General features: G+C 46.9%; 1 protein-coding gene across 1 annotated transcript in view; it reads right to left on the bottom strand.

Moving 5' to 3' along the window:
• The window catches only part of UBASH3B (ubiquitin associated and SH3 domain containing B), a 150,362-nt gene that overhangs the window by 22,026 nt on the left and 101,649 nt on the right, over positions 1-26,687 (bottom strand). Inside the window, exons 2-9 of the mRNA XM_090291850.1 lie at positions 25,017-25,070; positions 24,052-24,238; positions 22,582-22,780; positions 19,491-19,660; positions 15,025-15,233; positions 10,781-10,913; positions 9,159-9,279; positions 8,201-8,323 (exon numbers count right to left, since the gene is read on the bottom strand). Of these exons, the coding sequence (XP_090147976.1) occupies positions 8,201-8,323; positions 9,159-9,279; positions 10,781-10,913; positions 15,025-15,233; positions 19,491-19,660; positions 22,582-22,780; positions 24,052-24,238; positions 25,017-25,070 (1,196 nt within the window). The remainder of the gene's footprint in view (positions 1-8,200; positions 8,324-9,158; positions 9,280-10,780; positions 10,914-15,024; positions 15,234-19,490; positions 19,661-22,581; positions 22,781-24,051; positions 24,239-25,016; positions 25,071-26,687) is intronic.

Here is a 26,687-nt window from a genome sequence, read left to right as displayed (position 1 = left end):
TTATATGCACGACACATGGACATGAACTAAGGGGGTGGGATTGCTGGAGGGAAGGGGGTTACTGAGCAGAGGGGAGCAAAGGGGAAAAATTGGAACTACTTTAACAACATAATCAATAAAATATATTTTAAAAAAAGAAAAAAAATGTTTCAAGTGTATATCATATTGGTTAGATAATCATACTTTACAAACTCTTTCGCCTTATAGTTTCTGTACCCACCTGGCACCATACACAGTTATTACAGTATTACTAACTACATTACTTATGCTGTATTTTACATCCCCAAGCCCTGGCTGGTTTGGCTCAGTGGATTGAGCGTCGGCCTGCGAGCTAAGTGTCGCTGGTTCGATCTTCCAGTCAGGGCACATCAGAGAAGGAAAACTCTGACTCCAAAAAACCTCTGCTGCCTTGCGGCATACCTTTTCAGGGGAAAGGCTAAGGGAGTAAACCCCGACAGAAAATCTGGAGCCGGAGTCCCTAAGGCGGTTTGACGTTGTAGTCAACACCGGCAACTCCTGCGGCGCACCTGAAGCCAAGCTGTATTGACTCCGTCTTTCCCTTGGACCCTTCAGCTGCGAAGAGAGGGGGGGTCTGCTGCATGGGCAACAGCAGAGCGTCCATATCACCCTGCCCAGGCTCTGTAGCTTCAGCTTCACTGGAGAGGACACTCCAGCGTCATCGCAAGATGTCGATTCAACACGGGAGGAGACAGATACCGTGTCACTCCCGAGTCAGACTGCACAGCCATTCTCGGCGGTGCAGATAGACTCTTAAGAAGCTACACCATCGTCTCTCGAGACGGATGGCTGCCGACGATTTTACATCCCCATGACTATTCTGTCACTAGCAATCTGTACTTCTTAATATTTCACCCAGTCCTCCAACCCACCTGCCCTGTGGCAACCATAAGTCTGTTCTCTGTATCTATGAGTCTGTTTCTATTTCCTTGTTTATTTGTTCTCTTCCTCAAATTTCGCATATAAGTAGAATCATATATGTGTCTTTCTCTGACTGACTTATTTCACTTAGCAAAATAATCTCTAGGCCCACCCATGCTGTCACAGATGGTAAGATTTCATTCTTTGTTATGGCTGAGTAATATTCCATTGTGTAAATATACCACCTCTTCTTTATCCACTCATCTACTGATGGGCACTTGAGTTGTTTCCATACCTTGGCTATTATAAATAATGCTGCTTATATTCTATCAAATTAGCGTTTTGAGTTTCTCCAGATATATTCTCAGAAGAGAAACTGCTGGGTCATAAGGCAGTTCCATTTTTAATTTTCTGAGGACCCTCCATAGTTCTCCACAGTGGCTGCACCAGTCTGCATTTCCAAAACAGTGCACAACAGTTCCCTTTTCTTCACATTATCACTAACACTTGCTTGTTGATTTACTGATTTTGATGAAAGCCATTCTGACCAACGTGAAGTGATATCTCATTGTGGTTTTATTTTGCATTTTCTGACAATCAGTGAAATTGAGCACTTTTTCATATGTCTATTGGCCGTATGTATGACCTCTTTGGAGAAGTGTCTACTCAGGTCCTTTGCCCATTTGTAAACTGGATTGTTGTTTTTTTGGTGTTGAGTTGTATGAATTCTTTATAAATTTTGGATGTTAACCTCTTATTCAATGTATCATTGGCAAATATCTTCTCCCATTCAGTAAGCTGGCTTTTTGTTTTGTTGATGGTTTCCTTCGCTGTGCAAAAACTTTTTCATTTGATGTCGTCCCACCTGTTTATTTATTATGTTTATTTTAAATCATCACCGAGGTTATGTTTACTGATGTTTTAGAGAGAAAGGAAGGGGTTGGGACGGAGAAACATCAGTGTGAGAGAAACATTCATTGGTTGCCTTCTCGTACCTGCTCCTACTGGGATTGAACTCAAAACCGGAGTATGTGCCCTGACCAGGAATCAAACTAGTGACTATTTGTCTGTGGGATGATGCTCCAACCAACTGAGCCACACCAGCCTGGGCTCCTTTATCAAATATTAGTTGACCATGCACGCATGGATTTATTTCTGGGCTTTGCCTTCTTTTCCATTGATCAACATGTCTGTTTTTATGCCAGTGCCAGGCTGTTTTGAATCACTATGAACTTGTAGTGTATAGTGTGATACCTCCAACTTTTTTCTTGTTTTCAAGATTTCTGTGGCTAATTGTGGTCTTTTGTGGTTCCACATAAATTTTTGGATTTTTTGTTCTAGTTCTGTGAAAATGCCATTTTATTTTGATAGAAAGTGCATTGAATCTATAAATTGCTTTGGGTAGTATAGACATTTTAATGATGTTAATTCTTCCTATCTGTGAGCATGGTATATACTTCTATTTATATCTTCTTTAATTCCTTTCTCCATTTTCTTATAATTTTCTGAGTACAGGCCTTTTACTTCTTGATTACATTTATAGCTAGGTATTTTATTTCTCTGAGACAATTGCAAATGAGATTGTTTTTTTTTTAGTTTCCCTTTCTGATAGTTTATTATTAGTGTATAAAAATGAAACAGATTTTTGAGTATTTTGTATCCTGCTACTTTATGGAATTCATTTATCAGTTCTAATAGTTTTTTTGGTGGAATCCTGAGGCTTCTCTATATAGAATATCATGTCATCTGAATATAATGCCAGTTTTATTTCTTTCTTTCCATTTTGGATGCCTTTTACTTCATCTTCTTGACTGACAACTGTGGCTAGGACTTCCAACACTATGTTGAATAAGAGCGGTAAAAGCAGACATTTTGTGTCTTGTTCCTGATTTTAAGGGAACTGCTTTTAGCTTTTCTCCATTGAGTATGATGTTGGATGTGGGTTTGTCATATATGGCCTTTTTTATGTTGAAGTATGTTCCCTCTTCTCACCTTGCTAAGAGTTTTTATCAGACATGAGTGCTGGATTTTGTAAAATACTACTTCTACATCTATAGTATGATCATGTGATTTTTTTTATCCTTCATTTAGTTTATGTGGTATATCATGTTAATTGATTTGCAGATATTGTACCAACCCTGAATCCCAGGAATAAATCCCACATGATAATAAATCCCACTTGGTGTATGCCCTTAAGGTATTGCTAAATTAGGTTTGTTAATATTTTGTTGAGGACTTTTGCCTCTATGTTCATTAGGTATATTGGGGTATAATTTTTTTCTTTGTAGTGACTTTATCTAATTTTGGAGTCAGGATAATGTTGGTCTTGTAAAATAAGTTTGGGAGTCATCCCTCCTTTTCAATTTTTGGAACAGCGAGAGATGAAAAGGTGTTAGTTCTTTCTTCTTTGAATGTTTGGTAAAATTCACTGGTGAAAGTATCCTGTCCAGTTTTATTTGTTGGGAATTTTTCTTATTACCGCTTCAATTTCTTTTTCAATTGTAATTGGTATGTTCAGATATTCTGTTTCTTCTTGATTCAGTCTTTGGATATTGAATGCATAGGAATTGATACATTTTTCCAGATTGTCCTATTTATTGGCATGTAGTTGTTTATAATGTTTTCTTTTAATACTTTGTATTTCTGTGTTGTTGGTTATCACTTCTCACTTTCATTTCTGATTTTATTTACTTGCGACCTGTCCCTTTTTCTTCTTAATCTGTCTGGGTAAAGGTGTGTCAATCTTGTTAATCTTTTTAAAGAAACAGCTTTCAGTTTCATTGATCTTTTGTATATTTTAGGCTCTATTTCATTTATGTTTGTTCTGATCTTTATTATTTCCTTCCCTCTACTCACTTTGGGTTGTTTCTTCTTTTTTAGTTCCTTCCGGTATAAGGTTAGATTGTGTATTTGATATTTTCCCTATTTCTTGAGGTAGGACTATATTGCTAGGAATTTCTCTCTTAGGACTGCATTTTCTGTATTCCATGTTTTGGGTTGTTGCATTTTTCATTTTCATTTGTCTCAAGATATCTTTTGATTTCTTCCTTGACCTCAGTTAACCACCCCCCCTTTTTTTTTGAAACTGTTATTTTGCTTCCATGTGGGTGTATTTTTCAGTTCTTATTCTTATAAATGATTTCTACTTTCATACCAATGTGTTCAGAAGAGATTCTTCATATGATTTCAAACTTCTTAAACTTATTGAGTCTTGTTTTGTGGCCTATGTGGTGAATCCTAGAAAATTTTGTATACCCACTTCAAAAGAATGTATATTCTGCTTGTTTGGGATGAAATGCTCTGAAAATATTGATCAAATTCACCTGGTCTAGTGAGTCATTAAGGTTGCTGTTTCTTTATTTTATTTCTTGAAGATCTCTCCATTGATGTCAATGGAGTGTAAATGTCCTATACTATGACTGTATAACTGCTGGTCTTTCCCTTATATCTATCAACATTTGCTTTATAGATTTAGGTGCTCCTATGTTGGTTGCATAAATGATTACAGGAACTATATCTTCTTGTCAGGTTGATTCCTTTATCATTATATAATGACCTTTTTTGTCTCTTATTATATCCTTTGTTATAAAGTCTATTTTTAAGAGATTTTACTTATTTATTATTAGAGAGAGGGGAATGGAGGAAGAGAGAGAAAGAGAGAACGAGAGAAGCATCAATCAGTTGCCTCTCCCATGTGCCCCAACTGGGGACCGAACCCACAACTGAGGCCTGTGTTCTGACCATGAATGGAAACCAGCAACCATTCACTTTGTGGGTTGACACCCAATGAACTGATCCATACAGGTCAGTGCTATAGTCTATTTTTTTCTGATATAAGTATTGCTACCCTGGATTTTATTGTTTGTTTGTTTCCATATGCATGAAATACTTTTTCCATTCCTTTACTGTGTTTGTCTTTTAATCTGAAATGTGTCTCTTGAAGAAAGCTTATACATGGGTCTTGTTTTCTTATTCATTCAATTACTCTATGTCCTTTTATTGGAGTATTTAAGCCATTATCATTTCAAATGCTTATTGATAGATATGTATATATTGTCATTTTATTCTTTATATTTATGTCACTCAGTTTTTTATTTCTTCTTTTATAAGTCCTTTAAAACATTTCTTGTAATAATGGTTTGGTGGAACCCCTTTAGCTTTTTCTTGGTTGGGAAGCTCTTTATTTCTCCTTTAATTTTAAAGGAGAGCTTTGTTGGATGAAATAGTCTTGTTTGTATGTTCTTGCTTTTCATCACTTCTGATGCTTTGTGCCAGTCCCTTCTGGTTAACAAATTATCTGTTGAGAAATCAACTGATAGCCTTATGGGAGCTCCCTTGTAGGTAACTAACTGTTCTTGCTGCTTTTAAGATTCTCTTTTTGTCTTTAACCTTTGCCATTTTCATTACGGTATGTCTTGGTGTGGGCCTCATTCGGTTCATCTTGTTTGGGACTCCCTGTACTTTCTGGACTTGTGTGTCTTTTTCCTTCACCAAGTTAAGGAAGTTTTCAGTCATTATTTTTTCAAAGAGGTTCTCAATCCCTTGCTCTCTCTTTTCTTCCTGGTATCTTTATGATGCAGATGTCATTACCCTCATGTTGTCCCAGAGATCCCTTAAAATATCTTCATTTAAAAAAATTCCTCTTTGTTATTGGTTTCATTGGGTGTTTTCTTGCCTTCAAAATTGCTGATTTGATCTCTGCTTCATCTAACTTGCTGTTGATTCCTTCTAGTGTAGTCTTCATTTTAGATATTGTGTTCTTCATTTCTGAGTGGTTCTTTTTTATGTTTTTAACGTCCTTTTTATGCTTACTATTTCTTTGTTGAGGTTCTCATTAACTTCATCCATTCTTTCCCTAAGTTCCTTGAGCATCCTTATAACAATTGTTTTGAACTCCATTTCTTGGTGATTGCTTGCCTCCAGTTCACCTAGTTCTTTCTCTGGGGAGTTCTCTTCTTTTATTTGGGGCGTGTTTCTGTGGCTCCTCATTTTGAGTGCCTTCCTGTATTTATTTCTGTGTATTAGGTAGAAAAGCTTTGTCTCCCCACCTTAGTAGTAGGTGTAGTGTGGGGCTCAGTGGCACAGTCTCCCCAATCACCTGAACTAGGTTTTCCAGGAATGTTCTTTGTGTGGGTTATCTGAGCCCTCCTGCTGTAGCTGAATCTCAATTGTTTTTGGCTCATTGTGGGTGGGGTTGACCCTCAGGCTGGCTGACTGTGAGAATTGACCTTGACCACACTGTACTAACTGCTGTGCAAAGGCTCATCTCATGAAGTGGAAGTAGCCCTCAGTAGGGCCTGGTGTCTGCTGAGATATCCCTTTTGCATGTGCTGCTAGTTGGTTTGTACTCTGATGTCATTTGAAGCCTGCTACTGTGTGTGTTGGTTCTGGGGCCTCTTAGGAGAGACTCCAGTATAGGTCAATATCAGACACTGCCTGTGACTGACCTTGTGCTTCCTTTTTGGAGCTACAAAGTGATCCATAGTTTTTGGCTTCCTCTGATCAACCTAGGTGTGCATGAGAGGGGGTTAAGCTGTGCACCAAGGCCACTTCCACCATTACTGAACCCTGGGGAAAGGTCAGCAAAAGGCCCAACTCACCTTGAAACCTGACTCCACCTGGCTTTGCCTGCCAACTGCCTGTTAGGCTGAGTCACTGAAAGAGCTTCTAGCAGTATGTGAGATGAGTGAAGGTCTCAGTGAGTCAATAGGTGGGTGCAATTGGTGTTCATCAGACTGATACAGATTCAAACTTGACCTTAGTGCTGCATCAGAGGCCACTCAGCAAAGGATTTAGGGTACACCAAGGCTAGTTGCCATCTGCTGGGTGCAGTCTTAGGGTCATAAGGGTGAGGCCAGCGGAGTTCATCAGGCCTGAAGAAACTAATATTTGGCCATGTGAAGGTAGGACTCTGCATAGGAACAGTAGCACCAGTGGATCTGTGAGGTAAAACTGGCTACTGCCATAGAGCCACACAACTCAGTATCTCCCCAAGGCTGCCCAGACCTACTCAGAGCCATCCAACAGAGTCTACACTGAGGATCTAGGCTGGCATGAGCTCAGCAGGGTGGGGACACTGGGAGTCAGGAGGGTGAGACTATTGCATCTCCCCAGGCTGATGGTGTATGGAGGGAATTCTCCACCCAGGAAAGACAGAATGTGTGGTGGTGTGGGAGAGCGACTCAGCACAGGGACCCTGGCGACTGTCCCTTCAGCCCTCTCCCCAAAGCCACACGACCCAGTCTATCCTTACACAATTCTAGTTTGTTCTGAGCCACCTTCCCTCTGTGGGAACATAGGGTGAGTGGCTGCAAATGAGATTTTGTGTGTTGGCCCTTTAAGAGGGCATCTAGTTCTCTAACATACTCCCTTCTCCTCCTGGTGGACAGAATTCCTGCTTATTTTCCCAGCCAGATGTCACGTTGGATCTTCTTCCTGGCTCTTGTGCTCTTGGCTGGAGAGCCCCTCATGGGGTTGAGGCCCAAAACTCCTCAGGGATGACCTTTGCAGCTCAGATATTCCTCCAGATTCTCAACTGCCACACATGGGTGAAGGGCCAGCCCTTTTTGCCTCTCTACCCTTCAAACTAGTCTAGATGTGGCTTCTACTGTAAATCCTTGGTTGTAAGACTTCTGTTCAGCTAGTCTTCAGCTGGTCATTCAGGTTGATTGCTCTGTATTTTAGTTGTAATTGCAGTTTGGACCTGGGAGGATGTGAGTATAACTACCATCTGGCTCCCTGTGCTTCCATAATTCTGTGTAGTTTTTTTCCCCCTGTGTATAGTTATATTTTTGAATACCACAGTGTAAGATATTCATGTACTTATAGGTTTGTTTCCCTGGGGGCGGGACTCATGCTTGGATCCCCAACACTAGCACAGTTCCTTACACAAAGATGTGATCAACGAATGCATGTTAGCTAATTGAATAGGACAAGGCTGCTGTCTCTGTGTGGCAGATGCTCTGCAAAGAACTAGGCACCTTCAAAGGATTAATTGGCCTCCATACGTTCAGCCATTCCGGGGTTCCCTGCCCCTCACCATGTGCTGGAAGCTGACCCCTCTGCCATACCAAGCCTGACCTTACCCTCTCAGTGGACTACATGCCCTTGATAGAAAACACACCCTGTTTACTTGGCACAGGGTTAAACCAACCCTGTGCCAAGCACAGTGTCCTACACTAAATGGTTACATAAGAAGTCCCTTGAAGAAATTTACTACTTGCAGAACAGCCAGTAAGTCCCTTAGGAGTGTCTTGCCACACCCACTGGAACCATGAAGACATGGCCGAGAGTGGCTGTGCAGTTCCTCCCAGACACTTACCCACCAGTCTTGCTTGCATGCATCCGAACACAGTGATTGGAGCGTCTTTCTCATAGTCCCGGAAACCACCGCTACGCTGAGGTAAGCTGTGAGGCATATTGAGGTTGGTGCGTATGTAGCGGCCTAGGAGAAGTCATACAAAGGCTGTGTGAGTTTCTTGTTTCCTCAGGACTTCTGGTGATCCTGACAGCCTCTTTATTTCCGTTGCTTTTTAGCCAAAGAAACTAAAATGAGCACTCTAGAAAATATCATGGTTGACACTTTTCATTTGTTAGAATGTCTTGGAATCTACTCTTCTATTCTTCTGACAAAAGTGACAAGAGATACTTTTCTTTTATTTAGAGATTTTATTTATTTTTAGAGAGAAGGGAAGGCAGGGAGAAAGAGGGAGAGAAACATCGGTGTGAGAGAGGAACATTGATCATTGCCTCTCACACCTGCCCCAATCAGGGACCAAACCTGCAATGCAGGCATGTGCTCTGACTGGAATTGAACCAGTGACCTTTTGCTTTGTGGGATGATGCCCAACAATAGTACACCAATCCGGGCAAGAGACAGTTTTTAAGTGAAAATAGCAAGCACACTCTCTAGAGCAAGGGGCTTCTCTCTGATGCATAAGCCTCCATATCTTAAACAGGTTACTCAAAGTAATATGGAACCCAAATGAGTCAAGGTGAATTGATGTTGGGAAATCTGTCCCTGCCTCTGCCATATTACCAAGGGTAAAACGTTTGCCTCTGGTCCCTGGTGTCCCAGTTTATAGGATGCACACAAGAACACTCACCTCTTCCCTAACACTCAAGACAATCAAGGAAGGACTTACGAATGTAACACATGACAGGCTTTTCTACTGCCTACCTAACTGTAAATGACTCCATGTAGCTAACTGTAGCTTGACTGTGCCCCCATGAGGCCATGAAAAGAATAGCAATGCTGAACAGGCCAACCAGCTGCTCACCTTTGGCATCAAAGCACTGGGATAGCCAGTACTTCCCAAACACGACATCCATCCTCTCACCATGCCGACACACAAACAGGCACCTCTTTTGGGGGCCAGACTGGCTGTTGACCCGCAAAGGCTGCAAATACAGTGGGGAAAACATGAGAAAGTAGACATGCCCTGGTACCAGGTGAGCTGAGCTCTAGAGCAGGTTTTGCTAATATACAACATGGCTTGGCCTATCTGTAAAATGAGGGGTACTAGGACTCATCCTCCAGACCTCAAGTTAGTTTGAGGTTCGAATGAGATGAACGGCCGGTGCTTTGCAAAATAAGAAGGGTTATGAAAATGGTATTTCATCACTACTGCTGTTGCTAGCAAGAGTAGTGTTTGGCCAGAACAAGCATGGACACCACTTGAGTTGCGGCTCAGAGGTCAAACTAAGCAGCATGCAGAGAAAGTCATCTAGTGGGACAGTGTCCTCCCCTACAGAGATACTTCATCAGCTCTTCAGGGAGTGAGGACTTATGATCACAAATATGTTTGCCTTACCTCTAACGTGTGGTGGTTGGACCACATGGTCCAATGGTATCTTCCAACAATGAGGCCCTGCTTTGCCTGTTCTAATCATAGTTTAGGCTCCGTTGTCCAACTACATACATGTTGGTGTTCCTGGAAATGGTTCTGGGAGGACAACCGCTACTTCTGGCTGATGGAATAGGAAGTCTAGTCAGGGGCATGTCCAAAAGGCTTTGGTCTCTGTACTGCCAGTGGATCGTTATTAATGCTGCTGTATCTTTTCTGACAGTGTCAGCGGTTCTCGGTTTCCTTTGCTTCCAGCTGCGTGTTGGCAGCACTTCTATTAGTTTCCAGTTGTCCTGAGAAAGTTAATATGTGGGATGTGGCCTTTCCACCTCTTCTCCTACTCTTCATTAATTCAAGCCCTGGGCTCCAGCCAAAGTGACCTAGTCTCTTGAGTCTCAACAAGTTTGAACTTTCAACTTGCCTTTGTAGTGTTCAAACTACTTCTCCGACTCTTCATTCTACCAACTTCCTGGCAATAGCAAGCACACATATACTGAACACTCACTATCCACCAGATACTGTGCTATAAGAGCCTTATTCTCATTATCTCCTTTAATATTTTTGATTAAAGTATAGTGGACATACAGTATTATATTAGTTTCAGGTGTACAACATAATGATTCAACACTTATGCACCTTATGGTATGGTCACTGTGATACATCTAGTAACCATCTCCCACCATTCAAAGTTATTATATTATTCACTGTATTCTCTATGCTTTATATTACATGTCCATAACTTATTTTATAACTGTATTTGTACTTCTTATTACTCTTCAGCTTTTTTTTTCACCCATTCCCCCACCCTATTTCCTTTAATCTTCACAACAACCTACAAACTAGATAACTATTACTACTGCACAGGTGACATATTCTCCTCTCCGCAGAAGAGCCTTCCTTACCAGCCTAGGCCCAGATGCTGGAAGTCATGGTCACAACCATCCATCTGACTCTTCTACTCTTGAATTTTTGTATCTCTAGGCCTCATACTAGTCAACAGGTACTCAGTGAATCTTGAGTGTGGTTGAGGATGGGATCCTGTCGGTCTGCCTTACCTGTGTGGGCTGGCAGATGACAGTCAGGGGCGCCATCTCCCCGGGGCCCTGGTCCTCGTACGACCGCCGCTCCAATATGCCATCACCAAATGAGAGAGCAGGGGAAGGTGCTGTGTTTAAGATGGAGTAGGAGCTGAAGGGGAAGAGAAGGAAGATGTTAGCAGCTCTGCCCAGGAGTCACAGAACTTCACCCTGGACCAATGTAGTGTGGGAGTCGGCCAGCACCGCTTCCTGGGCAGCACAGCGGTTGGGACACGGGGCCAGGGGTGCCCCTTCCTGGGGCGCGGCATCTTGTTTTATCCTGAAGTCTTGCAGTATAATTAGGGGTAGATTGATTTCTCTACTTGGAGTAGGTGAATTTATCCCTTTGGGCAAGGACAGGGCCTCTGAGTTTGTGCTTATTAAGATGCCACAGGCATGGTTGGCACAAACTCACATTAAAGAATAATGAAGTCTCAATTTTGTGCCATTACTTCCAGCTATTTTTCTGGCTCAAAAGAAATAAACAACTCCTGTTGCCTTTAATCTTTTCCATGGTGATTTCCAACCGAACTCACACATTACAGGGAGCATTTGTACTGCCTCCACCACTTGCCTGGGGCGCCTACGGGTCTGGGACACCCTCTATTCTACCTTCTTTGGTCTCTAGCACTCCCTTTCCCTCTCAGCAACACCTCCAACAAGATCAAGAAACACGGAATTATTGTAGAGGACATCACTCTCATCAGAGGTGCAGCACTGAGAGCCAAGAACTCATTTCTGGGTTTAGCACTGCAACTATAAAAGCCCCAAAGAGGGCTTGCTAAAAGGGAGGCAGCAAATCATGCCATGTTTAAATCATTTTGATTAGTTAAGGCCTCCAAAAAGCTTTAGCTAATACACATTGCAATTTAAATATGATTGTTAGGTGAATCCTGTGACTATCTCCTTCTGCCTCTCTGGGCAGTAAGTAGCAAGAGAGAACATTTAAATGCTAGATTCCCTGTTTCTTTAGAACTGACTAGGGCAGCCGGAGGGCCCAGCTTTCCAGCGCAGTCCTGGTTTACGCCTGCTGGCCCAGCCGTCTGTGCAGTTTAACATCAGTTCTGGACTGTTTATTTTTAACACATGATTCTTAGAATTTTAATTTTAAAAAGAACTTTTTACAGCCACCAATATAATAAAAGCTAATTGGTTGCTAATAAAAATTCCTTCGGAAAAACTGCACTATTTGAATAACTTTAGCACCGCTTTCCCTGTCCAAGGTGTCCCTTTCTTTAATTGTAGACAGACTCGTCCTACTGATGCACAAGGTTACAGAAGCCTCAAACCCTAAAACACCGATGTTTCAGCCCTTGTGCCTCTCAGAACCCCCAGGGGTGGTTTGAAAAATATGCATGCCAGGGCCTCACTCCTCCTGGATTATGATTCGGCAGGCTTTGGGAAGGGATCCAGGAAGCCAAGTTTAACGAAGGTGCATCAGTGAAGTGTGCTGCGTGGCCAAATGAGACCTGGTTTCGTAAAATTAAGCAACTGCAAAAGCAAGGAAATATTCTGCCATTTACGTAGTCTAATAGACTGGCTGTTCTCTTTTATTTTAAACTGAGACCCTCCCAAACATCACACAGTTAAAGAACACTCACTTTCACTCTCTAATTCATCAAAGATTTAGGGCCTAAAATGTCTGGATGGAATTGTCCCAACATCATGCTTGTACCTGCCCCTTAGTCTTTTAGTTTATTGTAGCTCTGAAGACTCTGAGAGTCCCTTCTCTCTCTCCTTCAGCTCAGCTGGCAAGGACAAATACAGCCTCATTTTCTTAACTGTCACTGTAATCAAACGACTTGACTCCACTGAGACAGTCTGGGCTGTTGGCTCCAGTAAGACGATAAACAGTCAGATGCTCTATGTTGGGAGCAGAGTAAGGAGGAAGCTGAACCTCTTCTCAAGTACCAGGGAGGCACTGGCAGGGCCCCAGGACACACCAGGCCTGACTCTAAGCCCAGAAGGACCAAATGGCCCACCCCGATTCAGAGCTCACAGTGGGGCTTCACCAACGGACAGATCCATAGGGATACTCAGAACCAGGCAGGATGCTCTAACAAGGGTGGAAGGACAGTATTTCCTTACGACGGACTCAGACAACAGAGGACAGGGTAGGAAGAGCTGTGAGGGGTCATAGGCCCCAAGTCTCTACTTGTTGCTTGAAGCCCCTGCGCAACGTCCCCTCCCACCAGCCACCAGCAGGTGGCATTGAAGCACCCTAGGGCTCTGCCTCTAGGTCTCTCTTTGCTCAGAGGTGAGAGAAGATCTGCCTCCCTGAGTCATTTGCACCTCTGGGGTCAAGCAGAAAATAGCAATTCTTCTACAGGATCACTTTTGTAGAAGAGACATTTGATTCCATGAGCGTGTAAGAAGACTAGAAAACACAAGTTACAAAAAACGAAAATCATAAAGCTAATGACTATTTTAGATCCAGTGCTGTTACATGTGGCACTGATCGACGTGAAGCTTAGTCCTTGACTGCAGTCTTCATAACAGCCCTGTGAGTTCATTGCAATTAATCATCATCTTCATTTTATAGATTTATAAACAGAGGCTCCGAGAGGTAACATAACTTGGTCAAGGTCACACAACTGGGAGAATTAGAATTTGAACTGAAGATTATTGGAATAAAAAGTCAAATTCTTAATTACTATGTCCTAACACCTAACATTAGTTATTTCCCACTCTCGGCAGGGTTGGCAGTGGAAACTGAAGTTTAATTGCAGACATGGCTCCTAGGAAAATAACATCGCTAGTAATCTCTCAAAAGAAAAGGAGATGGCGCACAGCCTCCCTGCGGTCCTTGGTCTGTAGTCACTTGGGTTCCCCCGTGGCTCAGCCTGAGCTCTAATGTGGGCAAGAGTGGGCTTGGACATGGTCAGCAGGGCGCCTCACGTGCCTTCTCCCCCAGGGAACCCAACTTCCAAGAAAGTGATCTAAGAGCTGCCTGTCGTCAAAGAATCTTTTAGTTCCCAGTTTATTTATGTATATTACACTTCACTTGTTTTCACAGGGATAAGAGGGTAACTTTGGAAACCCAACTATTTATTTTCATATTCAGGAACATTTCTGAAAAAGCAAATATTTGGGGAACGTGAAGCAGCTTCGAGCTTCCAATTTGCGCCACTCAAGGCGGATATTCACGGGTGGGGTTGGAGACGGACAGGAAGGAAGAAGGAGTTGCTGGGAACTGAGTGATTAAGGAAGATGTTCTTTCCCATCTCTGGGTTTGTGGTTTGCCTGCTTGCTGCTAACCAGGGTAGGGGAACTTCTCTTCTTTCTTCCCTTCAGGCAAAGCGCTCCCTGGAATCGCCCCTCTCTGCTTCTCCTTTGTGGTGACAACGGCAAGGTTAGACACACGCAGCTGCTGCCCAGGCCCCTAGCTCTCAGCCATGGTGGCACGTGGCAAGAACAACAGGGAGGAAAAACCACCAGCATGCACACACTGGTGAGCCGCCTGCATGTGCCAAGGAAAGGTGGTTCTGAACTTCCCTGATTAAGAAAGAGAAGATGCCTTTTATTTCTATTTTACTTATTGAGACAGAGCTGGCTGTACCACACAGGTCACGCTGAACAGAGGAATGGTTTGGTTTTGTGAAGGATCAGTGGAAAGTTATTACTCTAAAGGCTATGGGGGGACCATGTGTCTTTTTAAGGGTCTGGCAGTTGCCCATTTCCTTAGACACATTCTGTCACCTAGGCATGCAAATGCCAAGTCTGAGGACTTGCTCAGAGCCACCTGTTCAATGAAGGGCATGCAATCTCCTGACACTTGCAAACTCTCTCATTACTGGCCTGGCTGGAGTGGTGTGTGGGAATCTGCCTAGCTGCTCTGGGGAGTTGGACCACTCTGAGCAGTGACCCAGGACAAAGTGGGTGGACACCTGAAAGCCATTTAGACTCAGCACCAGGATGACCCATACTTCAGCCATAAGAGATGGACCCCAAAGCAGCCTCAGCGTAATCTCCGATCCGGAACTCAGACAGACGGTCACGTGCTTGGGGCAGCAGAGAGAAGCAGAGCAGTCCCCTGCCCTCCTCTCCCATGCCCCGAGCCAGCCCCTCCTGGAAGTTGTACCAGCAGAGCCTTCTTCCCCGTGGACTCTATTTGCAGTAACCACTGCCCCGTGTGTCTAGAATCAAGTCTAGTTCCCCTCCACCTCTGAAAGTCTGCAACGTTTTTCAAAAACCAGCGGGCAAAGAACTTGGAGTGCACTCACCTGTGAAACACCCAGGTGCTGCACTCATCAGCCTTGGTGATGTAGTTCTCAGGCAGGAGTCCCGAGCAGCCGGTGCTTAAGGACGTGCCGTAGACCCAGCCCTCACTGGTGCTGGTCTGCTCCACAGGGGACATGAAGATGAAGTCCCCAGGGGCCAGCTCCAGCTCATCGTCATTCTGTGGGGTGTAGGGGTAGATCACCTGCAGGGTCTGCAAGAGAGGACGTGTGAGGCCCCCAGCTGGCCCAGCCTCCCCGGAGTCCCCAGGCAGATCTGCATGTCCTGCTTGAAGAGCACCCACAGCCAAGGTTGACATTTATAGGCCCCTGGGGGCCAAAGGCTCTGAGATTTAGATTCAGATCAGAAAGTGTTTCTTTTCTTTCATTTTTGGGGAGCGGTGGGGGCAGGGTAAGGTGGGTGTGTGCCTGCTGCTACTGGATGGTTCCAGACGTTCCTTTTGGCATATCTTTGCTTCTCTTCAGGATTCATATGTGGTTTTTAGAAATTTACCTGAAAGCCCATAGGGTCTTCCGTAAACTGCTGTACAAATGGGGTTGGACCTGGATTCCTCTGCTCAGTGCCGGGACCGGCACCATAAGAGACACTTGGAGCCCCGCTAATGAAAAGTTAATCTTCCTTGTGGAGTCACAGACTGAACAGGACAGGAGACTGCCCTGCACGCCGGGCTTTGGAAATGAAGCTCTCTCCTTTCTACATAACTCAGCTGCTTGAACAAGACATGGTGCCCTGCCGTGAAGGCGCTTTCTTTAAACCTGCATCTTTAACAAAGAACTGGAAAGGGAAGTACCCTTCAGAGCCATCAGTGTGTAAGTCTGTGTAAGCAGCTCTCATCAGGGAACAGATGCAGACCTTGCGTTCATTTCGGGGGCTCACACGGAGCCCCCAGGGCTAACCACAGGCCATGCTGCTTGGCTGATTTGTTCCATTGCTGCCTCCTCCCCTGGTGTATACAAACATCATAGGCACACGCCACATCCATTTCAGGGCTTTTTATTTTTTTTAATTAACAACGGGAGCCCTCAATAGTAAGGAAAACATTTCCTGTCCCATTTGCTTCACAAGGGACACCAAGATGCAGACTGTGTAACAGCTTTCCCTGGTCCCGAAGCCGCTAGCGGCAGGCTGTGTCTTCTGGCTCCACTGTCAGGTTTTTAGCTTTGGCCTCAGTTGTCTCATCTGTGAAACAATACCTAAACTCTAAGTTAAAAGGGACAACGTAAGAAAACTCTTTAGGACAGAGCTTTGTGCACAGAAAGGGTATGGCTGCTTCTACTGAGCCTCGAGGCCTCGATGGCCAGGTGCCGCCACCCCTTCTAGCTGACCTGCCCGCGGACCCTGTGGTGGGAAGGCCTGGGAGCAACTCAGAACATGTTCTTGAGGAAGACTTTACTTCTGGAACTGTCTAGTGAAAGGGGCCAGGAGAAACAGGATCTTTCTCAGAGAACAAAGGTGGTCATGCACAGAGCTCGACTGCGCCACTGGGTGCTGACGGTCCTCTGATTCGGAGCCCCCTCTGCACACCAGCATCCTTCCGCTCCAGGTCTTCTTCGCCCCCAGTCCCCTCTCCACTCTTTTCCCCTTCCCGCTGCCTCATATAGACTCAAACCACTTTCACAAACTAACCACGGAGGTTTTCTGCTGGGTTGTTAAAGCAGTTGAAAGAAAAAAGTATTCACAAGAACCTCTGAGCCCAAAGGAATGTTCCTTTTCCTGGAACTGGGCGAAGCAAGGCCCTGGGCCTCAGGGAGCAATTCTAGACACTCAAGCATAGCAGAGCCTCGCTGACAATGCCTTCACCCCATATTGCCTTTTCTCTCAGAAATTCGAAAGGACTTCAGAGAAGAGCTCATTCCTCCCATGGCTTATGCGGCTGAGTGTACTGTCTCTAGGTTACCTCCAGGGAAATGCAGGCCCAGCAAAGAAGTGTAGGAGACAGGGTGTTCAAGGCAGAGCGCGGTGGGACAAAAAGCAGGTTTGATGTATTGAATAAGCAAAAAACAAAACAAAACAGAACAGCATGGAGGTGCTGTGGCAAATGTAGAATCGGGACTGATGTGCACGCCCCCACCGGCCGCTCTGTGCATCAGAAGCACGCGCGCTGTCAGCCTGAGTCTGAGAGATCAGGGCATGGGCGCCGATGTCCCTTTGCTTCACCATCTACTGGTAAGAACCCTTGAGTCCATCTCAACGATGCTTCCCTCCCTGCACAGGGATGGAGCTCACAGCTGCTGACCGGGCACGCGGGAAGGGCAGCGGCAGCCCTGTGTGACGACAGGAACTGCACTTTTCTCCCATCAAAGCCCTTCCGTTTAGTGACAGTAACAGCTGCAGCCTCAGTGGCTGTTGTCACACCCACTCTGCGCCCAGCCTTCCCACAGATCCTTCTATTCAGTCCACACAACAGTCCAGCAAAATACCATCACCACCTTACATATGAGAAAACCAAAGACTGGAGTTACTATAAAAGTGACCCAGCAACTGCTGGAGTGACAGAGCCAGGATTTGAAGCCATGTGTACCAACTCCAGAATTTGTTTTTTTTTTGTACAAGTCTGTCCTTCCTCTAGATTTCTATTGCTCATCATGTACAACTTGCTTGCCCAAGTATCAGTGACACAGCAATTCCAAGTCCCAATGGAGTGAGACTCTAAACAGCGGGGGGGTGAGATGCAAGAGTTTTCTATGTATCACTGGCTGAGTATCCTCTCCTAAGCCTCCTTCTTTTCTGGACATTGTTAGTTCATTGGAATGACCAATCAAACTGGCCTCCCAGTAACAGAAGAGGGAAGGCAAGAACAGGTTTACACTTGCAGGGGGCTCAGGTAAATCTAAATGACCTCCAAGGGAGAGCTTTATCAGAAGGAAGAGTAATAAACGAGCTTTAACAAATAAGAGATAAAAGAGGCCAAGTTATTTTTAGAAAATAATTCATGTGTGCGCTGGCTGCCTCCTCCCCTCAGTGCCGACTGAGCATGATGTGGGTCAGGCAGAAAAGCAATTACCCTTTGAATTAACTGGGGGACAGTGTTGATTAGCAGAGATCCCTTGTAAAATTCCAGTGCTACCTTCCTTCCTTTAGAAAGGTGACTTCCCAGAGACCATTTGGATGGATGCAACCCTTGATTTTTTTCTTTGCTCTCACGGGGAAGGAGTCCAATCAGCCACACCTCTTGTTATATTTAGGGCTCCTTCTAAGCAATTCCAGGAGATGTTAGAATTTTTAAGTAAATCAAGCCCAGTCTCCTTGTTGTGTCTCCACAGAAATTCTCATCAAATGACTCAGAAGGAAGGCACAGTATTCCCATCACTAGAGTCAGACAAAACCCTGTGTCCCCAACACTTACAGGCCCCACCACCAGGCCTGGACCTGGGATGCATGGCCGGCTCTTCCCAACACTTCCAAATCAACGATGAGGTTGCCTGGCCTAGACCCTGAGGTTCGAACTATTTTTCATATTAAAAGAAATACCTAAAAGAGATGTTAAAAGACCATATAAACTTAAAAAAGTCACTTCTTCTGCTGAAAAACTAGGAAACAAATATGTGTTGTTTAATAAAAGTAGTTAAACTGGATAACAAATTTTTCATCAAACTAGGAGGTCCTTTTTGGGTTGGACTGCCCATCTTTATTGGTCAGAATCCCTGAATTCTGGTTTCAGCTCTGGTCCTAAGTCACTGTTTAGCTTTGGACCAGCCACTTAATGCCTTTGTGTCTCAGGGTCTTCTTCAGGAATAAAAAGGACAATATTACTCTTCAGAGATGGCACGTATTTGTCCTGGAATGCAATGTCAGTTCCCTCAAAACAGTAATGCTAGGATCACGCCAGCCTTTCCACCTGCATTGGGATTCACCTTTCCCACTCAGACCTCCCGGGTGACGCACATAAACTCCCCCAGTGTGTAGTCTCTGCTGTCACTTCGTGAGTGCCCATTGTCTCTCCCCTGCTGGACTCAAAGCTCCTTGAAGACAGCGCCACATTTTAGAATTCTAGTCTGTTCCATGGTACCTTGCATGTTGTAGGTAGTCAGCAAATATGTGTTGATTGTGTGTTCACAGATTTTTTTTGTATTTATGTGCTCTTCTCCTCACTTAAGATCAGGGTGATGTCTGCTATCTGTTAACGCCATGAATTGCTAGAATATTAAAATTTTTCCAACATACTTTCTACCTACTCTCATATTTCATATCTGTGTCATTCCAATAAGGTTGGCTTGGCAGGGAGACCTGTGTGGCTATCACACAGATGGGCCACTTGGCACCCAGAGAGAAAGAATGTAGGCTTAAAGCTCCCTAGTGAGTCAGGCAGAGTCCTGGACAAAGTCCTGGCCCACAGACTCCTGTCTGGTCTTGTTCATGGGCCTGCTCTGGCGCCCACGAATCTACTGCAGTGAGCTGCTGTCTACACCTGGCAGCGCTGGGAGTGGCAGGGGCCACAGTGAGATGTTACCTCATGGTTTGCGAATCGGATATCCCGAGAGAATATGGTGGCCACCCAGTCACACCCTAGTTTGACATCGATGTTCTGGGCCAGTTTCTCTAGGGTGGGTAGGTGGCTGGCTTGGAAGTGGTAAGCCAGGGTCACATGCAGCTGCTTCTTATGAGGTTCCACGTGGACTTCTGGAAGAGGAAGGGAACAGCCAGTTGTGATAATGTGGCGATCACGGCGATGGGGGGGCTTGAGGAAGAACATAGAAACCAGCTCCCCAATGAACAAAGGGCGGAGTTCACTGTCAGACAAAAGCTCTTTCTCTCCTTCACAGCAGCAGAATACAGGGGGTGGGTACGAACAAATCCTGAATCTACCCACAGTCTGAGAGAGAAAGAGGAACACTTCTGTAGGAGTCATGGACCCGCTACGAGGTGATCATTTTGGTTGGCTCCTCCTTACAACAACTCTGCATCACACTGTCCCCACCATTCAGAGGAGGAAACCGAGGCCTGAGGGGATGAGCAAATTTATGTAGAAATAAAGAGCAAATTTTGTAATCATGCAATTCTCAGAGTTATACTGCCTTTGTTCAAAATCAAGTCTCTTAGCTTCTGGGTGGCTCTGATGGAGAAATAAGGGAAAAAGAATATTTTCAGTTTAAAACAGGGTTTCTTAAGGCATTTGGGTCAAATCACCCTTTGTTGTGCATCGTAGGGCCTTTAGCTGCATCTGTGGCCTCTACCCCGCCAGATGCCAGTAGCACCTTCAACTTGTGACAACCAAAATGCCCCCAGATATTGCCAAATGTCCATGACCTGGGGGGGGGGGGGCAAGACTGCCCTTGTTGAGGACCATTGGTTTAAAGTAGACAGACTGTTATTCTAAGACATCCTCAAATACGAAATAAAACCAACCAACCTACCCTTCAAGGGAATGGCTTTTATTTCTCTTTTGTATGTCTCTGCTGTCCAAGCTAGACAATGAAGAAGATGAAACTAGAGGGAACTGGGGGAATTTGAGAAATTGAGGGGCTTGCTCAAATCACACAGAGACAGAAGCAGAGGGGAATCTTTTGCTTTTGAGCACCTTTTCTACTGTGCTGCACCTACTTCTCTGGCGTGAGCCCCCGAGGGCCAAGGGCTCTGGGTATCCTTCACCCTGTGTCCCCAGTGCTGAGCACGTGACAGGCTTTCAGAGGTTCTGAATGAACAGCACACACACGTGTGGCTCTCTGAAAGGACCCAGACAGAGGACAACCCTAAATCTGGAATACCAACACACGCAGCGAAGGGCGGGGGCAGGACGGCCTGCTTGCCGCTTGCGAGGCGCGGCGCTGACCCAGGGCAGCCCCCGTGCAGCAGCCACCGGCAGGGGCGGCGCGAGGGCGGAGCGCTGGGCCCGGCGGGGACTGCGCGCCCCAGGACAGCGGGAGCCGGCCGCAGTGCCGCCGGGCCGCTTGGCTCGCGGGAGAAGGGTTTGGGTTTGCTGCTACAACGTCGGCTTGGTTTTCCGTGGAGTTGTAGCTGCTGGGGATGGAAGGCTATTTCCCTAAGACAGAGGGACAGAGACGGGCAGTAACTCCTCCCAGGGGCCGGTCTCTGAAATACCTATCTCCTGTGAACCCACAGGCTGCACCCAGTCAGAGAGCAGACGGGGCACCTGAGGGGGCCTAGGGTCCCCACTCCCCACACTGAGGAGGCATCCTAAAGGCCCGGGGCCCCTCTGAGGGCAGAGGCCTCACTGCGACTCGCTCGGCGGCACCAGCCTTCACCGCATCCTTCCCAGAGCCCCGAGCCTCATCGGGGGCTTTCCTAGCAAAGAAGGACGCAGAGCAGAAGGTGCTGGCTGGGGATGAGACCAGCAGAAGGGAACGAAGGCAGGTGAGGGCTCAGGTCCGGAGGCCGCAGACAAACATCGGCCTCGCTGTGCTCGCTGTGCTCCCCGGGCCGGGCCGCGCACCCCGTCCTCTGCACACACGCGGCTTTCCCTGCGCGCGCCCCCGCGGCCCGCGCCCGCGCTCGCCTCCCTCCTGAGGATGAGCAGCGTCCCAGCCAGGCGTGCGAGGGTCTCTTCCCTTCCGCGAAGGTGGAGCCCCCCAACCTGTGCCCCTGCTCAGAGCCCCTTCAGCACGCGGTGCCTGAAGCTGGCTTTCCACTGAGCCTCTGGCAGGAGAAACCACTTCTTAAACACACAGCAGGTCCCCAGAACAGCTGCTGATTGTAAGTTTGCTCTTAAGGAGCCAACAGGGACTCCGCTCAGCCCAGCGTCTGCCCGTCCCAGTGCAGGTGAGGCTCTTGTTGCGCAAAGTGAGCCTGTCTGCACCCGTAGTCAGAGAGGAGAAGCTTGACACACTTCTCCCTCTTTCCCTCTCTGTGCCTCTTGCCGCTACGTCAACATACAGCCTAAGCCTCCCTTTAAGCCAAGTCCTCTGACAGGAAACCTCAGGTGCCTACACTAAGAGCATCCATGAAAACAGCAGGCCATCTTGCTGGGGTGACGTCCTCGCTGGGGTGATGTTTGAGGCTTAGGGGCCTGTCTAATGGGGTTCAGTGAGTTGAAGGGCACAGGCTCTGTGCATATCATTATTGTTTGACACTAAGTGGCTCTACTGTACTCTCTGGGCTATGATGCCCCCTGAGCAAAGCCCAGGGCCCTCATGGAGGGGCTGTGAGGCCCAGACAAATGCTACATGGGAGGGAGGGAGGGAGGCAGGGAGGGAGGGAGGGAGGAAGGAAGGAAGGAAGGAAGGAAGGAAGGAAGGAAGGAAGAAAGGAAGGAAGGTTACTTAATTCTGAAGTGGTGCTCCCAGGAAATGCATTTCTAGCTCAGTGGGGAGCAATCACTTGTGCACCTTTACCTGGGCTGTTAGGGAGTAGGCCCTGGACATTGTCTCAGGAAACCTAGCCCAACAGTAGTTTAATATTTTCAAAAGGGAGCAAAGGGGTGTGCGGTGCTACAGAAAACGGGCGTTCTGGGCCACATTCCGCCCACTCCTGGGGCCTTTCACCTCCCGACTCCACCCCACCTTCCACAGCAACTTCCTCTTTCCTTTCTTTCCGACTCTCTGGTGACCAGGACCAGGGCTGGCCTGGCAGCCATGCTGGCTCACCGGTTTTAGATGCAGCCTCCGCAGCAAAGTCAGCGGCAAACTTCTTGAGGCCCTCTGCACTCTCCTCCTTCACGAAGAGGCCGATGAAGTTAGACGAGGTGTAGAGTTCCAGAGGCAGCGGGGACGAGAACTTGCATCTCCAGCGGCCGACGGTGGTCTGCAGGGCCTCCGCCAGCGCATCTACCTTGCTGTCTTCACACTGTGGGGAAAGTGGCAGCTTCACTCACAGGCCAGGGGAGAGGGACAGCTGCGGCTGGTGAGCAGCTGGGTCCTCTGCCCAGAGCTGGAGGCTGATGGTGCACTTACTAAACCATTACCTCTGTCTAGGAGGAGGGAGAAGCTCCCAGTTATCTGGAAACGCGTTTTCCAACTGGTAAGTTAATCGGGGGCAATGGCTGACATCTCCCCTCCCTCCCTGCTCTGTTCTGCCCCTCGGAACCCAGCCAGATGCAGGAGGCCTGGCCCTGCAGAAGGAAAAGTAGGGAGGGATGTCCTAGAACAGACGGTTCCTAGGACACATTATTGTGTTTTCTGCTGTCGCGCATCATCTGTGCTTCTTCTGTTCCGCTTAAGTGGTCAGAAGTTGATGCTACTTGCACTCCCGTGACAGCTGGGAAGGAAAGCTCACAGAGCCGTGGCACCACCCTCCACCCTCTTGGGAGCACAGGGAGAAAGAATGAGTGTCTCTACGACTCCAAAAGATTTTGAGAAACAGCCGGGATGACTAAGAGGAAATGATAATCATTTTAATTTTTGAGTGAATGGTAAGAGAGAAAGTGTTAGGAACATGTTTTTATATAAAGAGAGAGGGGGTGGGGGAGAAAGAGAGAGAATAAACAGGATATTGTCTTAAAGTGCTACCATTCTGCCTTGTTTGAATACACCCATATAAACCAATTCTTCCACATCTCCACAGGGAGCTAAAATAGATTGATGTATTTATTACAGAGAGAGGGATTTATCTGGTTATCAAATAATTTTTGTGGTAGCTGGGATTATGGACTAGGCAACTATGCCAGGTGACAGGTGTCTCTGCATCTCTAGAAAAATTACTAAGACAAAACCTGTGGAAGGACAGTGGCCACCTGGCTCCCACAGCTTCCCCTGTCCACAGACTACGTTTCTTGTTCCCAGCTCCCTAATTTCTACTTTCCTTGTTGTAAGAGAGAAAGGCAGGCAATACGTAAGGGTGAAGTGAGTCAGTGAAGCCATTCCTATGGTGGCTGCCAGACCAACGTGTGTGTCAGGCTTGTCCCTAGGGTCGTGAGGCGCAGATGGACATCATGATGACACCAAATCTGGGATGATCCTGGCCCTGGCACATGAAAAGGAGGAGCTGTGGACCTCACTGACTACCTGAAGGCTCACCCGAGGCTGGGAGCCCATGACTATTTCTGCCGGCTTCCCGAGAGTCTTCCGGCTTGGACTCCAGGTCCCAGAAGGTGGGCTGGGACAGGGCGCCAGGCTCACCATAAAGAACTGGCAGAGGGTGATGTGGGGAAAGATGTTGTGTGCTTTGTTCTTCCCGCAGATCTGCTTTGACTGCTGCCAGAAGTCGGAGAGCTTCTGTGCCAAGGGGCCCGTGGGGCGGAGGTAGAGCACGTACTCCCGGGGCAGGGGGTCGTCCAGGAAGGGGTCACCCACATGGGAGAACAGCCTGCGAGGGAGAAGGAGAAGAGAGCTGGGCAGGCCTTGCTTGAGAATAATGGATGGGAAGGGAGACTCAAAGAGACAGGCATGTACTCCACATGCACCACACTTCAGACACTGCAAGGGGAAGGGTTTTCACTTTTGTGCTTTAAAACATCAGCCCCTCGAAGCTCACACTTTGTAACCAGCTCTCAGACACCGCCGTTTCTTTTCTGCCTGTCATGCTGCATCTGCCCCACACAGCGCTCTGGAAAGCCTGACGTCGCTTTCTAGGGAGCATTCGCAGATAAACCCCAGGTCCTTTCCTCATCCGCCAGCACAGTTTCAACCCAGCCTGGTCTTCCAGTTACACCTATGATTAAACCCAAGTGCTTCCAAAACACAAAGGAAAGCTCGGGAGGGTCGCCTTGAGGGTCTGCCCTGGGTAGTGATGCCCTGAACAGTGAAGAGTTTTTTTCTAAATTGATTTGCCCAGCAGCCTCACACTTAAGCGTACCTTCAAGTGACTGGAGGGAGGGCAGATTTTGTGATAGGGACTCTCTCTTAGGAATACTTTGAGCTTCCCTAACCACTGCTAAGGCAAAGCACACTCTGGGGTCAGGGCAGAGGGGGCAACTGGCTTGATAAGTGGTCTAGTCACATGGCCTTTTGACTCTCTCTCCCCCTCTGTAATGAAGCCCCCTCCCCCAGGGCTCATTAAAGAGGGGCTGGTTCATCCCTGCTCATCCACATGTACTTGGAGTTAATTATGTGCTATTTCCTCAATTTATTTATTTTATACTAACCAGTCACATGCTGCCTGAACACTTCTTCCTCCTGTGGATGCCAAGGCTTTTTGTCTGGAAGAAAAAATCAAATTTCTATTGTTAGTATTTTTAGCCTCCTATCAGCTCTTCTCATAGCAAGAGCAAGTGTGAAGTAAGAGACATCCAAGCCTCCCTATTGGTGGGGGGAGACACGGGAAGCAGGGCAGTGGGTGTCCCCCAGGGTCACAGCAGGTGCCCCCCTGGATCAGAGTGGGCATCCCCCAGGGTCACAGCACATGCCGCCCAGGGTCGCGGCGGGTGTCCCCCAGGGTCACAGCAGGCACAGGGGCACAGCACTTGGAATTAATTTCCATGTGACTGGCCCTGGATCTGCTTGAAGCCCGACAGCCACGCAGCCTATTTTCAGCAGGTGTCACATTAGTTTTATTTCTGCTTCCCTAAAGGTTGTCATGTCTTGGTTTTTCCTCCTCCATTTTCATCCACTCACCCTTACTGACCCAGAACCCTTGCAGACTCTTGTTTTTCTATTGGCAGCCCCTTGGCAAAGTATGTTAGAAAGTGGGGCTAAATGCCCACGAGGGCATTTGGTTTGGTTCAGTTCAGTGCCTCCTTCCACACACCTCCAAGCACCACCGCCAGCCCCAGGCTGGACTCATCCTCCAACATTTTACAGAATTGTTGGGGTCACGGCCAGTGCTGCCGTCACCACTGCTGGTGAAACAAGGGTGGTTCTAGAGCAAGACCCTGTGCACAAGCAGAGTAGAGCGCTTCTGAAAGTTCAGACTGGTCTCCAAGGGCCAGAGGTTCTGAGTTTGTATCCAGCTTTGCTGTTCATCCATTCATGCTTATGTTTCGTCGGCAGCCGTCCGTCTCGAGAGACGACGGTGTAGCTTCTCAAGAGTCTATCTGCACCGCCGAGAATGGCCGTGCAGTCCGACTCGGGAGTGACACGGTATCTGTCTCCTCCCGTGTTGAATCGACATCGTGCGATGACGCTGGAGTGTCCTCTCCAGTGAAGCTGAAGCTACAGAGCCTGGGCAGGGCGACATGGAGGGTCTGCTGTTGCCCATGCAGCAGACCCCCCCTCTCTTCGCAGCTGAAGGGTCCAAGGGAAAGACGGAGTCAATACAGCTTGGCTTCAGGTGCGCCGCAGGAGTTGCCGGTGTTGACTACAACGTCAAACCGCCTTAGGGACTCCGGCTCCGGATTTTCTGTCGGGGTTTACTCCCTTAGCCTTTCCCCTGAAGAGGTATGCCGCAAAGCAGCGGAGGTTTTTTGGAGTCAGAGTTTTCCTTCTCTGATGTGCCCTGACTGGAAGATCGAACCAGCGACACTTAGCTCGCAGGCCGACGCTCAATCCACTGAGCCAAACCAGCCAGGGTCTGCTTATGTTTACTCAAGAAATATTTACTGAGTTGCTATTATTTTGTCAGCACTGTGCTAGGCTCTAGGAGCACAGTGAATAACAAGATGTACATGGTCCCTCCCTCGTGGAGAGTTCAGCAGAGCAGTCATGGAAACTAACTGTACAGGTAATTAGTTACATCTGTGGTCAGGGTGACGAAGGGAAAGTCTAGGGAACCGTAACACAGCACAGGGACACCTAACCTCAGCTGACCGGTCAGAGAACCGTCAGTACCGAAGGGACACTGCAGTGAGACCTGCAGATGTGGCTACTCTGGGGAGGGA

The sequence above is a fragment of the Furipterus horrens genome, unplaced genomic scaffold, assembly GCF_987537825.1.
Source record: "Furipterus horrens unplaced genomic scaffold, mFurHor1.1.pri manual_scaffold_11, whole genome shotgun sequence".
In the NCBI taxonomy this organism is placed as follows: Eukaryota; Metazoa; Chordata; class Mammalia; order Chiroptera; family Furipteridae; genus Furipterus; species Furipterus horrens.
This window is presented reverse-complemented; position numbering and strand designations above follow the sequence as displayed.